The following is a 17,810-nucleotide window of genomic DNA, read 5'->3' on the forward strand; positions in this document are numbered from 1 at the left end:
TTTGCATAAGAAAAGATAATGTCACTGCTTTTCTAATCAAACCATTCTAGTGGCTGTTTGTAAGGATTTGTCAGCAACTAGTTGAATATTTTCTAAAACCTGTTTTCTGGTTCTGTAATTTCTCAACGGGAAAACTCAGTCCCTTGATGATGATCCAAGGCTTTGAAGAATAAATTGATTCAAAAGAGAAAATTAGATGGTACTTATTATACTGTCTAACTAGCAATCCTGTGTCATTTGTCTGTTGGATGATAAATGACTTACTTTGCCCACCTTCCTCATTTAATAATATGTTAGTGACATAAAAGAAAACCTTGCTTTTTAGTAAGAGCTAACTTTAACCAGTATTTCTTTGATAGGGTTAGATGTACATTTTAACTTTCTAAGTAATTCCCATTGTATACAGTGTTTAAACATTTTAAAGCCTCTAGTTTAATCAGAAATACTTTAGAAAGGGAGCATCTTGATAGTTTCTTCAGTTCGTTACAGTAATTTGTGCAAAGCTTTTAATGGAAAAACAAAACAACTAGTTGGAAACACTAGAATTTGAAGTTACATCAGATTTAAGTTGTTTATATTGCTTTAAGGTGTTCACCATTTGGATATTATTTTGTTTTCCATAATAGAAAATCCTTGTATGAAAATGGGAAGTGCTTGGTTATACCTTTTCACAACAGTTTTGGATGGGTTGTTGAGCATTCTTGGAATTAAGCTGATTTGTTTACATATCTTCTAAACATAATGTATTTTGACTCAGTTCAGTTACATAGAATCATAGAATCAATCAGGTTGGAAGAGACCATCCTCCAAGATCATCCAGTCCAACCTAGCACCCAGCCCTAGCCAATCAACTAGACCATGGCACTAAGTGCCTCAGCCAGGCTTTTCTTGAACACCTTCAGGGATGGCAACTCCACCACCTCCCTGGGCCTGGAACACAGCTCTGTGAGGAGAGGCTGAGGGAGCTGGAATTGTTTAGCCTGGAGAAGAGGAGGCTCAGGGGGACCTCACTGCTCTCTACAGCTACCTGAAGAGAGGCTGTAACCAGGTGGGGTTGGTCTCTTCTCCCAGGTAACCAGCAACAGAACAAGGGGACACAGTCTCAAATTGTGCCAGAGGAGGTCTAGGCTGGATGTTAGGAAGAAGTTCTTGCCATAGAGAGTGATTGGCATTGGAATGGGCTGCCCAGGGGGGTCTCTTCCGACCTGCTTGATTCTATGAATTAGCATTTATATAAATAGTATTGATAAAGAACGTCCTAATGAGAGTGTTACCTATTTTCACAGAAAAACAGACACTGTTTTTTAAATCTCATCTTTAAACATACGTTGTTGGTGAGTTGGCAGATAGTAGTAAGATCTTGCTTACAAGAAGCACTTCTTGTAAGAGATACACTCAGGACTAGAGAATGTTGCATCTTGAAACGATGCCAGAATGACATATTTTGTGACACTGACCCGCTATGATTGAATAGTTGTATAATTTCTAGCATTATTAACACCTCTATCTGTTTTGGATGGATTCTAAGAAATTGTGTCAGGTATATGCCCAAGTTGAGAGAAAGACTTCAACTTTTTGTTGTTTTGATGAGCTCTCCAGAAAGCAAGAGCAGATTATTCTTAGAGCAGTAGAACTTCAGTGCCACAAAGTGGATTTTAGAGTAATCTACGTTCCCTAAATAGGACAAACCACATTATCAGGTACCTCTGTACACTTGTGTTAGGGTGAATAGAAAGCCTGTGAGTAATAGACAGGGCTCATTGCTTTAATGGGTTGATGTAAGTAGAGTCTGCTTCTTTTTTAAAAAATTCTATTGCAGATCAACTCTGAACTTATTTGCTGCATTTTAAATACTAATGAGATATTCACTTTGGCATACACTTCAATGTTTATTCATGTAATGCAATGAAAAACTGTTTCCAACATGCCCTTTATAAACTTAGGTTAAAATGATATTCCTCTGTGTTAGAGAATCTATACTCTTTCTTCTCTTACAGGGTTTTGTTGATCTCAGCATGAAATATGTAGGGAAACTGAAAGGCATATTCACATAAGGAGTTATTTATGAGTAGGTGTATGGCCATGTGTTAATATTCTAGAATGAGAGTTATGAAATTAATCAGGAATAGCCTTTGCACTTTGAATTCATACTTCACTTCCATTTAAATAACCTTAGAAGCTTTGATGAGTTAAGGTACAAAGGTAATAGCACCCAAAGGGGATGAGATATAAAGGCCATGATGCACACAATATCTGTCTCACAACTGTATTGTTTTTGTTTTCTAGGAGATTATTTGAGTGAGAAATTACCTTTTGACTGTGATAGCAGGAACTAATTGTATTGTGAGCCAGTAGCTTTGAGACATGTTAGGATCTCTCACCTGTAGTTCTGTGAAAGAGCGACAGCATAAGTTGTAAACGCTTATCATCAGCAACTGAGCACACTGCTCTTTTAAAGTGTGGCTTGTTAGGTATGAAAGTCTCAAACTTAGGGGATGTGGGGGAATAGAAAAACAGAAACAATGAAAACGTTGCTTATTAACAGACTTTGCACACTAATGCAAAGCTGCTTGATTGAGCAGTGTAGTGTCAACCATGTCTTTCTTCTAATGCTAAAAGTAATGTGCACAGACAGAGTGACAATCAGAGTACAGCCTCCCATCAGCTGTAATTAATCTTTTAGTTAACAGAGACTAGAAAAGCTTCTCATCAGCCTCTTCTGAAGTCTGAGGCACCCTGTTTTTTGATGTTTGCATTCTGAGTAAAATTGTCCCCACCAGTTCTAACAAATTGAAACACCAGGCTAATTATGGCAGCTAATGAAGTGTGTGGAATGGTCACAGCTTGTCGTGAAACTGTTCCTTCAGCTCAGATTAGAGTTTCATCAATCACTTTTTTAAACTGATCCAGAATTGCTTCTGCCCAGTGCTTGGCATTTTTAATGCTGTTTCTGTAATTGGTTTTTTCCCCAAAGCTTAGGCTGTTTTTTGAAATATTACATTCTCAGGACAGGACATACAAACTCCAGTTTATAAAAAAACATTTCATTATCACCTCTATCAGCTGATCAAGTGCTAGAAAGCCAATAAAAGAAGCAGAAGTATAAAATTTGATATATTGCTTTTAATCCAGCTAAAGGTAGCAATAAAGCATATACACATATATGTATATGAATCATTATTACTGTGGACTGGATGTATACTGCAATCTCATGAGATATGGTTTGTGGGCTGGATGGTTCAAATCCCATGGAAGAACCTAAATGAAATGAATGAGTTGGTCTTAGCTTATTTCCTGGTGGATTGTGGTCCTTCATATATCACTCAGTTTGGCATGATTTGTAGTTTTTTGCAGATACCCAAGCCTTTGGCAGAAGGAAGACCAAAATGTTTTGCTGTTTTAAGTATTTCCACATTTCAGGCCAAATCTAAAGCCCTCACAGAAGTGTAGAAAACTTTACAGTATAGCTTAGACTACTACTACACTGCCAATGAATAAATTAGCATATAAAGCACTGTAAAAAATTCCTAGTTCCTATTCATTTGTTAGATATAAAAGTACTCAGCTATACATTCAAAGTTGTGCATAGACATTAAAGACACAGATGTTAAAGAAAATTTAAGGCTAGTTTTTTTTCCTCAGCATGGACAACTGAGTGCAAAATTTAGTTAAGAAGTTATCCAGCTGAAAAATTATATCAAGCCTTCGCTTATGTACTTCCAGAGAATATGTTTGCACAAGTTGTCATGTTTAGTATATATAACACATGCTCCTACTGAATCAAGACAGCACAATTTTAGCTCTTGAGGTGTTCAATAACCTAAATTTTTAATGTGTGCTACCATGTGATTTAATTTTTCTGAACACCATTGAATCCAGCTATAAATATCAACTACTCTGCTCCCCAAAGTTTCTTAACCATCAGCAGTTCAGCAAGACTAGATCCAGGGCAATGACAAAAAACTGAAGTCTGTGGCACCCCAGTGAATAATCAGTGTTGCTCATCCTGCTCCTGAACTACGTCAAAGGAGTGTGTGCTATTTGTCCCTGTTAGCAGGGGAGGGAGGTTCTGCTTTTCTTCTTCTCTGCCCTGGTGAGGATGCATCTGGAATATTTTGCTCTGTGCCTCTCAGTTTAAAGAAAGACAGGAAACTGCTTGAAAGGGTCCAGCACAGAGCCACAAAGATGATTAAGGGAGTGAAACATCTCTTATGAAGGAAGGCTGAGACAGCTGGGTCTCTTTAGCTTGGAGAAGAGAAAAGAGACTGAGGGATGGCTTCATTAATGTTTATAAATATATGAAGGGCAAGTTGTAGTAGTTTAGGTGTTCCCTGCCCCCCCACACTTTGGAAATCACCCAGACTAGACTCAGCTGGCTCTGGAAATTTGAATGACGCTTATATTTACAGCTAGCTCCATATACAAGCAGATATTTACAGTATAGACAGTTATAGACAGAAATAGACAAGGTAAAAGGTAATACAGAAACACAACAGCCCTCCCAGAAACCTGAGTCCCCAGGAGGGGCTCCCAACTGCCCTTCCACCTTCTCCCACTCCCCTACCTTACCCCAGACGTTGCCTTGTGCCCCAAGGAAGAATGGAGGTTCAGCCAGGGGGTTAGGAAGCAAATGGATTAATCAGAGAGATGGAAGATGAGGTTAGAGATAAAATGTCCAGAGCAGAGATAAAATGCCCAGAGCCCGGACAAAGAGCGACTCCCTTATCTGTGTTTGGATTCTTGCTCTTACACCTCTCAGCAAGCCTATGAATGAAGTAGGCATCACCACTGTTTCTCTTTCACAGCCTGTAATCTAGTTCTTCTCACCAAAACATTCAAGCTAGCTTCAAACTAGCACGCAAGTGTCAGGAGGACAGAGACAGGCTCTTCTCAGTGACAGGACAAGGTGAAACGTGTGTGAGCTGGAGCACAGGAGGCTCCTTGTGAATGTAAGAACAAACTTTCCCACTGTGAGAGTAACAGATCAGTGGAAGAGGCTGCCCAGAGTGGTTGTGTAGTCTCCCAGATGCATTCCTATGTGACCTTTTTTTTTTTTAAAAAAAAAGCAACTTAACCTATATAAGATAAAAATAAATTCACTTAAGCATTTCAATTCAGATTTTTTTTCCTCCTTAACTCCCAGTGGCGTAATTTTGGCAAGTTAGAGATAGCTGATCTTGGCAGGTTAAACATTTTCTGGCTTTACTCCAGCAGGTTAAAAGTGGTGGAGTTTGTCTTGGCAGTCAGCATTGGGCACTGGCTTATTTTCAGCTGGAAAGAGAATGTTGTGGTTGAACAGATCAGACAATGAAAGGGTCATCTTATAAATGGAATAAGTCAAGATACTTACCCCTAAGTGCATGGTTTTCTAATACAGGTCCTGTTGCTAGCAGAATATGTGTGATGGACAGGGCAAGGAGTTGATTTAAACATACTGTGATAAAAATATGTCCTTTTTTCATCAGCTGCTTTTAAGACTCCCCATATTCTTCTCTACACAGAAATATAATGTTAGGCATAGCTTTAATAACTTCATAAAAGGATTATGGATTATCCATCAGTGTGTTTTCATACTTGACATCAAGTTATTTATACATCTTAAGCAAATTAAGATGTACATCTACCCTTTTCAAAAAGAGATTGTTAAAATACCCTGCAAAAGTAGACGTTTACCTGGCAATACAAAATAAACACCTCTTGGGATTCTGAATACCTACCACACTATTTCAAGTGCACATTTGTTTTTTAGCCCAGATTCAGTAAAGTTCAAGGGTATCCAAGTATGAAATAACTTGCAAAGAAATTCACATTAGTTTCTTAATTTAATTTACTTATATAAAAAAAGACTACATTACTTGGAAAAATAGAATATTATCTTTGGCAATTTTGATTCAAATACAGACATTCAGAATTTGGATGATGTTGTTTCATAACATTTGTAACACGGTACAGCATGAACTGTAACATTTTGTGCCATCAACTATGCTTTTAATCTTGATACTGGCAACCAAAAAGTGTCTACATAAAGGTGATCTGTTCTTCTTCAGTAGATTAGCTTTAAACACATAAATAAATCAATTATCTGAGCAGTTGTCTATAAAGGACAACATATTTCTTTCTAGAATCATAGAATCAACCAGGTAGGAAGAGACCTCCAACATCATCCAGTCTAACCTAGGAGCCAGTCAACTAGACCATGGCACTAAGTACCCCATCCAGTCTTTTCTTGAACACCTCCAGGGACAGTGACTCCACCACCTTCCTGGGCAGCCCATTCCAATGCAAATCACTCTTTCTGGCAAGAACTTCCTCCTAACATCCAGCCTAGACCTCCCCTGGCACAACTTGAGACTGCGTCCCCTTATTCTGTTTCTGGTTGCCTGGAAGATTGCCTGCAGCCCCCACCTGGCTACAACCTCCCTTCAGGTAGTTATAGACAGCAATGAGCTCTGCCCTGAGCCTCCTCTGCTGCAGGCTGCACACCCCCAGCTCCCTCAGTCTCTCCTCACAGGGCTGTGCTCCAGGCCCCTCGCCAGCTTTGGCGCCCTCCTGTGGACACCTTCCAGTACTTCAACATCTCTCTTGAATTGAGGAGCCCAGAACTGGACACAGCACTCAAGGTGTGGCCTGAGCAGTGCTGAGTCCAGGGGCAGAGTAACCTCCCTTGTCCTACTGGCCACATTATTCCTGATCCAGGCCAGGATGCCATTGGCTCTCTGGCCCACCTGAGCCCACTGCTGGCTCATGTTCAGCTAGTATCTACCAGCACCCTCAGGTCCCTTTCTTCCTGGCTGCTCTCCAGCCACTCTGTCCCCAGCCTGTCGCACTGCCTGGGGAGCTCTTTTAAAGCGTTGCAAAGCTCGTACATGTTTGGGAGGAAGGCTCAGACAGTGTCTGGCTTGCAGATCATCGATAAATGGAATAAATTAGCTTAAAGGGTACAGCTGGGAATTCCAACCTTCCTTCCCCTTGAGCAACCACAATGACTACCAAATACTAAGTAAATGTAACAAATGCAAATTTGGACCACAAATCTTCATAGCTGTTTATATTACACCTGAAAAAATGTCAGGCTAATTTCAGATCCCAGGTAAATTTTAAAGGAAATAGAATCATAGAATTCTAGAATCCTGGAAGGGACCATAAAGATCATTTACTTCCAACCCCCCTGCCACAGGCAGGGACACCCTACCCTAGATCAGGCTGGCCAGAGCCTCATCCAGTCTGGCCTTAAACACCTCCAGGGATGGGGCCTCAACCACCTCCCTGGGCAACCCATTCCAGGCTCTCACCACTCTCATATTTAGTAGAAAAATTCCCTGGACTGTAGCCTTCCCTTTCCCCCCTTTGTCCTTCCTTGCACAAACTCCCAGCAAAGCCAAGAGGTAATTCACCTTTGCTTCTAAGAGTTAACACATTTGTAACCCTTAATGATTTTTTTATTGCAAACCCATGTTATTTAGAAATATTTGTCCCTTCCTTGTACAGTGCTTCAAACTATTGCATTCTCCAAAGAATTGTTATTGCCTGTCACATTATAGCTTCATTTGTGCAGCTATGGAAGGGTAGAATGGGTTATGCTTTTGGTCCTTTGTCCAAGCTGTTTTTAGCCATGCTGGAGCAGACACAGGCTCTTTTCAGGGCACACATCCTCTCCTACCTTGCATAGGTGGGAACTTGGCTTGTATTAGCCAGTTATCTCCAGTTGTCTCTGGAGCACAGATTAGCAGAGCTTAGCTGCTGAGCCATGAGAGCAGACTTCAATGAGCACAGATTAGTAGCGGAACACTTCCTTCTCAAGATGTTAGAGAAAGGGAGAAATAGAGTTATAATTTTCATGTTGGACTCTCACAGAGGAGCACATGCTGCTGTGCTGCTTGTACTGGACACATCATGCAGGAGCTCTCTAAACCTGTGTGATTTCCTGTTTGACCTGCCCTAGGTGGTCCTGCAGGGAGATTGAACTAGATTTCTTTTGAGGTCTCTTGCAACCCCTAACATTCTGTGGTTCTGTGATGATCAGGTCCATGGTTTTTCAGATTCATGAACCATCACTAGAAACATTTTATCACTTCTAGCAAGCACTGTTTGAGCCTGTTTTCATCACTCATCATTTCAAAAGATGAGATGTGTAAGAGTCAGTGACAGTTATAAATCTCCCCCAAAAGTGTGTTATAATAATGAACTGTTTGTTACATAGATCAAATAGCAATTACTGTTTTTCTCTTTCTGTTTGGAAGTTAGGATATTAAAATAGTGTTGTTAGGTTTCCTACTGTGAACATAATTTCCCTTCTTTTATTTTTTTCTTCACAGCACATTATAATAATGTCAATAAAAGACCAAAATTAACAAGTAGAAAAAAAGTTGTCTTATGTAAGTGTAACACAGAAGGTTATAAAGTGGCCTTTTTTTTGATGGTTATACAATATCATTTTATTTTAAGATCTAATAGCAAGTTGATTCAAAGGGTTAAGACTTGCACTTGCAAAGTCATTAAAGTAAGTAGAAAATTGCCTTCTGCCACAGTAACCCAGTCTTTTTAAATCAAAGAGTTTTATTGTTGTTGATGATGTTTGCATTTGCAGGAGGTAATTAGCGAATGAGTTAGGCATCGCACTCAGAGCTTTCAAGCTTGTAAAGAAGAACCATAAACTTCATCTACCAAAAAGAAACCCCAAACCAAATAACCTCCCCCTGCCCCCTCCCAAAAGGAAAAAGCAGACAGTTAAAGAGGGAAATTGCAGACAATAGAGGGAAGTAGAATCATAGCATTTTAGATCAGTTTGACTACTGCTGTGTCGTTCCACAGCATGGAGTAGCTCATAAACTCCTCATGGAAGTGCAAGTTTTTTTCATTGCACTTAACCCAAAAGAACAAAATTTAGAATTAGTAATAGTTGAAGGAGAGGTTATGTGGATGGCTCCTTGTTCTCCTCCTCCACACTGTGCTGGAAAGCTGATTAGGAGAAGGTGCAATTCTATCCCTGTCATCACAGCAGTGGTCACTTGGCCACGGTAGTGCAGGGAACTCCGATTAGGCACGCTTTTCTGTGGAAGTCAATACCTCTGCACTGACACAATGAGCTCCGGTCCCTAAGGCATGATCCAGGCTTTTGTTATTATCTCTTATTTGAAGGGGCTAGTTGACCCAATTGGTTAACACATTAGCTTTTCAATTTTATAGCCTTAAGTCACACAAAACCTATTCCTTGGTTTTGGATATTTCTCCGCAGCGGAAAGCAAAATTGGCAGTCTGTGCCCACCAGCCACAAAAACAGAGTTATGCCAAACAACTGTGTCCTGAACTTTATGGCTAATTAGCTGTTGAAGCTGTGCCCAAGAAATAGGTTCTGTTGCCCATGGGAAGAAGCACATAGCCATTATTCATGCCCCAGCTCATATCTTTCAATAGGTCTTGTGAGCTGTGCTGCTTAAAGAGACTAAATGTACAACAGGGAATTAAAAATTATGGTACCCCTTTCACTGACTGAAATATTGTAAACTTGTTTCACTGGGGCCAGGATTGGTGTCAATGTACTTTGTGTGAAAAGTGCAATAGAAGCATTAGTATTTGACAGCCCCAGTTGAAATAAGTGAAATTAATGGAGCTCTTTTCATATACGACAAGGCCATGGCACCCCTTTCATGCTGCTTACAGACAGAGAAAAGTCAATACTTTTTTTATTACTTGATGCTGACCTACATTCTGCACTACAAGTGCCAGGCCCACTAATTGGTTTCAGTTGTGAGAAAAGTTTGCCCCAAAGAAACACTGGAGCAGATAAATCAATCTTTTTTAGGGTAGCTTAGTGGCTTTTGAGCACTTGAAACGACATTTGTGTTGTATTGACAGAATGGGTTGTTGCACTCATTTTGTCATGTCAGAGGACCCTGTACTAGTTGGAAGTATTGTTGACCAGTATTGATAAATTTGTAAAGAGTAAAAGTTAGCTGGATCCACGTTTTACTTGTATAATAGCTTGCCATTTCTGGTTTGCTTCCTTGTTAGAGACCTTCATGGCTATTAATAGGTCAGGAGGCTTGCTATGACAGCTCGATTTAAAACTCTGATTTTACTATCACGAGCATAAGGAGTCAAAGGAATACTTAAAGTTGATCTCTTAGTGTTAAACAGAGAGAGTTGTGGATCATGGCAGTGAGCACTTGGCATTTCTGCCTGCGTTTCCAAATTAGGTGTGCACAAGGTGTGTCCCAGCTTTGCAGCGAAGGCAAGACTGCTCAGTGAGCTTACTCTGCACTACAGACATGGAATAGCTCAGGCTGGAAGGGACCTTAAACATCATCTAATTCCAGCCCTCCTGTCATGGGCAGAGCCACCTTCCTCCAGACCAGGTTGCTCGAGGCCCCACCCAACTTGGCCTTGAACATCTCCAGGAAGGGACCTCCTTGGGCAGCCTATTCCAGTGTTTTACCACTCTTACTGTAAAGATCTCTTTCTAACATCCAGTCTAAATCTGCCTTCCTCAAGATTCAATCCATTCCCTCTTGTCCTGTCACAACAAACCCTTGCAAAAAGTCCCTTCCTGGCTTTCTTGTAGGCCCTGTCCAGATACTGGGATGCTGATATAAGGTCTCCCTGGAGCCTTCTGATCTCCAGGCTAAACAGCCCAACTCTTGCATCCTGTGCCCACAGGGGAGGTGCTCCAGCCCTCTGATCATCTTTGGCTCTCTTCTATAGCTGCTCCAGCAGTTCAATGTCTTTCTTATGCTGCATGGACATTTATGCACAATTTTCCCTTGTATCCTCTAAAGTCTTGATGTGTACCTGTGAGTGTTGATTTCAAGCTAAAGAAAAGTGAGTTTTATTTCTTATTTTTACTATTCAGTAGCATCAAGATATTAATCAGGGTTCTAGCAGCTGTGCCCATGTTTTGGTTATTCTTCCTGCCACACATTCTTGATGGAAGTTACTTGGAGTTGTAGGTCTAGGCTGGATGCTAGGAGGAAGTTGTTGCCAAAGAGAGTGACTGGCATTGGAATGGGCTGCCCAGGGAGGTGGTGGAGTCACCATCCCTGGAGGTGTTGAAGAAAAGCCTGGCTGAGGCACTTAGTGCCATGGTCTAGTTGACTGGCTAGGGCTGGGTGCTAGGTTGGACTGGATGATCTTGGAGGTGTCTTCCACCCTGATTGATTCTATGATCTTTGAAACATCTCCACATGTTACTTCTCCAAACTCATGAAGGAAATCTACATTCACACAACTTAATGCAACTTTAATCTCCACTTATGCAACCAAATCTCTGTTTATGCAACAAAATGAAATTCTGTCATTACAGAGAAAGATTATGCAAAGATGTGAATCAGGTATCATAAATGTACTGTAAGTTTGTCATGTGCTTAGCAGCTTCATAATTATTATGGACTTGACACAGGGAATTACTTGAAGTGCATGTGCAGGAGCTGAGAATAGATGGTCATAATATTACCTTCTGACCTTAAATTCTGAGTAGATATGCAACTCCTGTTTGCATGTTCTTGTCTTAGTATGAAGCAGCTGACTTTCTGCTTCACTAAATTTCCAAGAAGATACTTAATTGTAATTTCAGTGTTAATTTTAATACCACAGGCATTTGTACAGTACTCTGAAAACAGTTTGGAATGAAACTCTAGTGGTGCAAATTAATCACTGGAATATGAGGGAATGCATTTTCCAAGTTCTTCAAGCTGATGTGTAGGTCTCCAAGGTCTCACTGGTTTGTCAATGGTATTTATACATGATCTGTATTTGTCTCAGAATCACAGAATTGTCAGGGTTGGAAGGAACCTCAAGAATCATCTAGTTCCAACCCCTCTGCCATGGGCAGGGATGCTTCCCACTAGATCAGGTTGCCCAGAGCCACATCCAGCCTGGCTTTAAAAGCTTCCAGGGGTGGGGCTTCCACCATCTCCCTGGGCATCTCGCCACCCTTATGGTGAAGAACTTCTTCCTAATGTCTACCCTCCTCTAGCTTGGATCCATTCCCCCTAGTCCTTTGACTGCCTGACATCCTATAAAAAGTCCCTCACCATCTTTCCTGTGCTCCCCTCTTAAGATACTGAAAGGCCACAATAAGGACTCCTTGGAGCCTTCTCTTCAAATCAGCCTGTCCTCATAGGAGAGGTGCTCCAGCCCTCCGATCATCCTCTTGGCCCTTCTGTGGACATGTTCCAGCATGTCCATATCTTTCTTGTAATAGGGGTTCCAGAACTGGACACAGTACTCCAGGTGAGGTCTCACAGGAGCGGTGTAGAGAGAGAGAATCACCTCCCCAGACCTGCTGGCCACACTTCTCTTGAAGCAGCCCAGGATTCAACTGGATTTCTGGGCTGCAAGTGCACACTGGCAGCTCATATTGAGCTTCTCATCCACCAGCACTCCCAAGTCTTTTTCTTCAGGGCTGCTCTCAAGCCAGTCACTGCTCAACCTATATTAGTGCTTGGGATTGCCCCAGCCCAGATGCAGGACCCTGCACTTGGTCTTGTTGAATTTTATGATGGCTTCTGCCCACCTCTCCAGCCTGTCAAGGTCCCTCTGAATGGATCTCTTCCATCCAGCCTGTCAGCTACACCACACAGCTTGGTGTTGTCAGTGAACTTGCTGAGGGTGCACTCAATGCCATGTCACTGATGTTAAACAAGACTGGTCCCAGGACTGGTCCTTGAGGGACTCCACTTGTCTCTAGGCTCTACTTGGACATGTAGCCATTGACAGCCACTCTTTGGGTATGGCCATCAAGCCAGTTCTTTATGTACCAAGTGGTCCATCCATCAAACCCATATTTTAGCAGCTTGGAGATCAGGAAGTCATATGGGACAGTGTCAAAGGCTTTGCTCAGGTCTAGATAAATGACATCAGCTACTCTCCCCTTCTCTACTGATGTGTACCTGCATACTCAGATATAAAAGTATTTTATATTTTATTTTATAATTCTGTTTAATTTGCTTTAATATGCCAAAGATAAAAGATGTAAGCATTAAGCAAGTCTAATCTCTGACTTTGTGAGAGTGTGCTGACTGGGATCAGTCTTCAGTGACTTTATCTCACCTTTTTGAGTCCATCGTTTAGAACTGATGAGCACATGTGACAGTCAAATAGTAAACTATATCAAAAGGGTCTCTAGGTCTGGTTAAGAACTGTCATTTGAACTTGAGTCACAGTTTACTAGATTGAGAGGAGTCAAAGCTTGACAAGTTTAAAAAGGAAGTGATATATTAACTGGGGATTTAAAAACACATGTCAGTCCTGAGAATTACACACCTCTGATGCTGAGAGGTATGTGGCATGATCTAGTGTTATGGAAAATTCTGTTCAGCTCAGCTCCGTGCTCCTATGATCCTGAGACTGAAAAACTGTAGGTTCAATCTCATCAATATATGAGATTTGTACATTTGTACACTAACTGATTCCAGCCACCAGCCATGAGGAACTGATAGTGAAAAGAGCTTTGGAGAAGCTGGATTTTCTCCACTCACAACTTCTGTCCTTGCAGCTTTGAAAGGCTTATCAACACAACTTCATAACTTCCACGCTGTGTTGTAATCATGTTAAACTCAAGCTAATGCTGGCAGTCTACCAGTGACAACCAACAGTGCATTGCAATGTTTCACTACACAATCTGAACCTACGTTTCACCATCAAATTAGATAGACTATGAGAACCAGGCTTCCAATTCCTTTCTCTTTGTGCTGCCATGATAATACGGTGAGATAGATTTGCAAGACCAAGTGGTAGTCTCAGATCTTATTTTCTCACACTGTTGAAACCTGATTAAAATCTTTTATATTCTAATACAGAAATCACTGGGGTTCTTTTTCTAGAAAGATTTTTTTATTTGATAGGCATATTGGGCAACATTTATGCTATATACATTCTAAACTTCTTTAATTAGTCTCACTGTAAACCCAGCAACACTTGTATTTATCCATCAGACTGCCTGATATTTCCTAAATGTGGTCAAACATAACTGCTGCCATCATAATCAGAGCCAGTTGTTTAAATGCTCAGTTGTGAGCATCTAGTGAAATAGCTTTAAATAACAAGATAAACAGTACAGCTGCCAACCCAAAGTAATCTTACACTGAGGGGGTGTGTGGGCACAGAATATTTCCTCTTTGTCATTTTGATTTGAGTTTGAAGCTGGACCTGGGCTTAGTTCCAGCTCAAAAAACTGTTCACTTCAAAGGCTCCTAAATCGTCCCAAGGAGCTAATTTTGGCAGCCAATTGTTTTTGTTTGGCCAGGCATCCTAATAGCAGAAGCCGTCTGCTCCAACAAATGAAGGTTTCTTTGATGCTTAGAGTTAGCCATCCTGATTTTATCCTGATGTGGGAGGTGTCTGCTTTTATTGTTTTCCCTTTCTCCCCCAGCTTCACAGCTTTTCTTCAAAATAGAGGACATATATTCTACTCTGAGTTACTGTTGATCAGGAATCAAAGCTTTCTTGGTAACTAGAACTCTCCCCTCCCCCCATTCCTATCACCAATGTTAGCTTGGTGAATTTACTAAGTTAAATATAACTAGCTTCACATAGAAGGAAACTATTTGCAGTTATGCTGGAGTTAAAATAGTATTTATTATAAAAATAATTATATGGACAACTTTTCCTGCAGTAAGAAGATGCTTGTGATGCCAAACACACAATAGAAATTAAAATACTGTGCCAGTCTTCAAGTATAACATGAAAATATGCAAATAGGCTAAGTTGGTTAAGAAATTGAGTTATGCAAGGCACAGGGAAACTCTGAAAATGAACTCTTGTGAACAATTAAGACTGCTAGGGTCTCCCATCTGGGGGGTAGACAGCAGTTAACTACTAATAGGGTCTGAAAGAGGGTGGTCCAGCCAGGAGGAAACTTGTCCTTCACAGTGGCAGGGGACTCTCCAGATGGGAACTATCAAGGCAGGATGCACCCAAGGCCAGAAGAATGCTCTATTTATACTTTTCTCCTAGACAGAGTGTCCATTTACCATCACGAGGTGCAAAAACACAGCTAATGACCAGCCTGATTTCAGAGTGGGTATTTCCATCAGTCACCCCACATGCTGTAAGGACCCTCTGCTGCTCCCCTTCAAGCCCACAGGGTGAGGGGAGGTGGGGAGGGAGAAGTAGGTTTTTTGTGCCTTTGTCCCACAGAGAAGGAGAAGAGAGGAATTTGGGGTAATCATAACGGCCTGCTAAGCATTTTCTGTGAGCATTTAAAATCAAACGTTTAGCTTATTTTACTGCCTTGTTTCTTGCATGCATTAACATTGTACTTTTAAGGTATAGGTCCACCTGAATTTCTTGCTCAATTTAGATTTATCAGCATGTGCATTAAAATAACAAATGAATGTGACAACCACTAACTTTTTCCTGGAAAAAAAAATAATCACTCTACTTTTATTATTTTCTTCTGGAACTCCTAATCTGTTTGTTGGCAGTTATCATAGAATAGAATAGAATATCATAGAATATAGATCAACCAGGTTGGAAGAGACCTCCAAGATCATCCAGTCCAACCTAGCACCCAGCCCTAGCCAATCAACCAGACCATGGCACTAAGTGCCCCAGCCAGGCTTGGCTTCAACACCTCCAGGGACAGTGACTCCACCACCTCCCTGGGCAGCCCATTCCAATGCCAATCACTCTCTCTGCCAACAACTTCCTCCTAGCATCCAGCCTAGACCTCCCCTGGCACAATTTGAGACTGTGTCCCCTTGTTCTTTTGCTGCTTGCCTGGCACAAGAGACCAACCCCACCTGGCTACAGCCTCCCTTCAGGTAGACAGCAATGAAGTCTGCCCTGAGCCTCCTCTTCTGCAGGCTGCACACCCCCAACTCCCTCAGCCTCTCCTCACAGGGCTGTGCTCCAGGCTCCTCACCAGCTTTGTTGCCCTTCTCTGGACACCTTCCAGTATCTTAACTTCTCTCTTGAATTGAGGAGAGCAGAACTGGACACAGCACTCAAGGTGTAATACTTATTTCTCTGTTTCTCATGGAGCTGGTTGAATATCCACGTTTTGATCTTAACCAAGGTAGAAAACTTAACATACTGTAAGGATTTTTTGATGTCTTTGTCTTACCTAGTTGTCAGGGAGAAGAATGTTACTTTGTATACCATGATTTGCAAAAAGCCTGTAACATCTATTTTATCAAGCAGGGAAGTTTTGCAGTGCCTATTGTAGCTACTTAAAGTTTTACATACATATTTTCTTGTAATTAAATCAACAGATTCTTGTCCTCTGCTTTAAAGTAATGTACATAAAATGTAAAAATATATGTTTGTGCTAGTTTGAGGCTAACTGGAGTATTGTAATGGGAAAAAATAGATTATATGCTATGAAAAGGAAACAATGGTGATGTCTACTTCACTCATAGGCTTGCTGAGATGTATAAAAGCAAGAACACGAAACACAGATAACACAGTGTCAGTGTGTGTGTGTCTGTTGCAGTTGGTGCCCTGGTCTGCTTCTGTGTAATCCTTCTGCTTTCTAACCCTTCTTGCCAATCTTCCAACCTCACCTTGCACATAAGGCAAACTCTGGGGTCAGGTAGAGGGGTGGAAAGAAGGTGGAAAGGTAGTTGGGAGCCATTCCTGGGGACTCTGATTTTTGGGAGGGGTATTGTGTTTCTGTATCACTTTTAACTTGTACATTTCTGTCTATAGCTGTTTATATATTGTGCTGAGCTTCATTCCTTAACTTCCAGACCGCTGAGTCTAGTCTGGCTGAGTGTGTATGTGAGGGGGATAACTCCCAAACCATCACAATGTTTCATATACATTATTTTGGATAACTTGTATTCTAACTAGAAGACAATATTTAGAGCTCTAAAATCTCTTCCCCCCAAAAAAATGAAATCAGGAAAGGCAAACTTAAACCTTTTTTTCCTTCTTTTTTTTCTTTAGGACTTTCGCACAGTTTTACCATCGATCGTTCTCTTTGAAAAGTTTGGAAAGACTTATTCCAGAGCTGGGCAAATAGTCTAACTGTCCTGCAAACTGCATCCTATAAAACACCTGAGAAGTAACCAATAAACATGCTTCAGCACATGCACAGCAATCTTTTGACTGGAAGCTTCATAAAGTACTGTTGCTGTACAGTGGTATGTCTGAAGTAGCGTTAGTTGATTTTGCTTGATCTTTAAGCAATGCAGCTTACAAGACTTATAAAACATCCTTTTTTGTTCAGTTTTGGAACAAAAAAAAACAAACAAACAAACAACAACCCCAAACCAAAAACCCCAAAGTATTATCACACAAAAAATTATTTCTGAAAATATTTTCTTTAATGTAATTCCTCCAGGACACAAAACCAGAGTAGTCAAAGACTTGGAAGTGAATTGTGGTTTTTTTACAGATTTGGAAATGAGGTTAACACTGAAAAACAAGAACATTTGGAAATGGTATCTGTTGGTTTTTTTTCCCATAGAATCACAGAATCAACCAGGTTAGAAGAGACCTCCAACATTATCCAGTCCAACCTAGCACCCAGCCCTAGCCAGCCAAGTAGACCATGGCACTAAGTGCCTCATCCAGTCTTTTCTTGAACACCCCCAGGGATGGTGACTCCACCACCTCCCTGGGTGACAGTAAAAGTATCTGGTTTGTCATTGTCCATCATTTTCAGTCTTAATATGTGTTCTTTTTGGATACTGATCCATCACTTCTGAGGGACAAAGCAGACTATTTACATGGAAGATACTATTTTAAATCCTTTCAGCTCTTTCGTGGGATGATCATAGAATCAACCAGCTTGGAAGAGACCTCCAAGATCATCCAGTCCAACCTAGCACACAGTCATAACCAATGAACTAGATCATAGCACTAAG

General features: G+C 41.0%; 1 protein-coding gene across 1 annotated transcript in view; it reads left to right on the plus strand.

Annotated features, from left to right (window-relative positions):
• SPATA17 (spermatogenesis associated 17) overlaps positions 1-17,385 on the plus strand; it is a 92,048-nt gene extending 74,663 nt beyond the window's left edge. Inside the window, exon 10 of the mRNA XM_064164526.1 lies at positions 16,888-17,385. Within this exon, the coding sequence (XP_064020596.1) occupies positions 16,888-16,968 (81 nt within the window). The 3' untranslated portion in view covers positions 16,969-17,385. The remainder of the gene's footprint in view (positions 1-16,887) is intronic.
• The last annotated feature ends 425 nt before the right edge of the window (positions 17,386-17,810 follow it).

Source organism: Pogoniulus pusillus, chromosome 25 (assembly GCF_015220805.1).
Source record: "Pogoniulus pusillus isolate bPogPus1 chromosome 25, bPogPus1.pri, whole genome shotgun sequence".
Lineage (NCBI taxonomy): Eukaryota > Metazoa > Chordata > Aves > Piciformes > Lybiidae > Pogoniulus > Pogoniulus pusillus.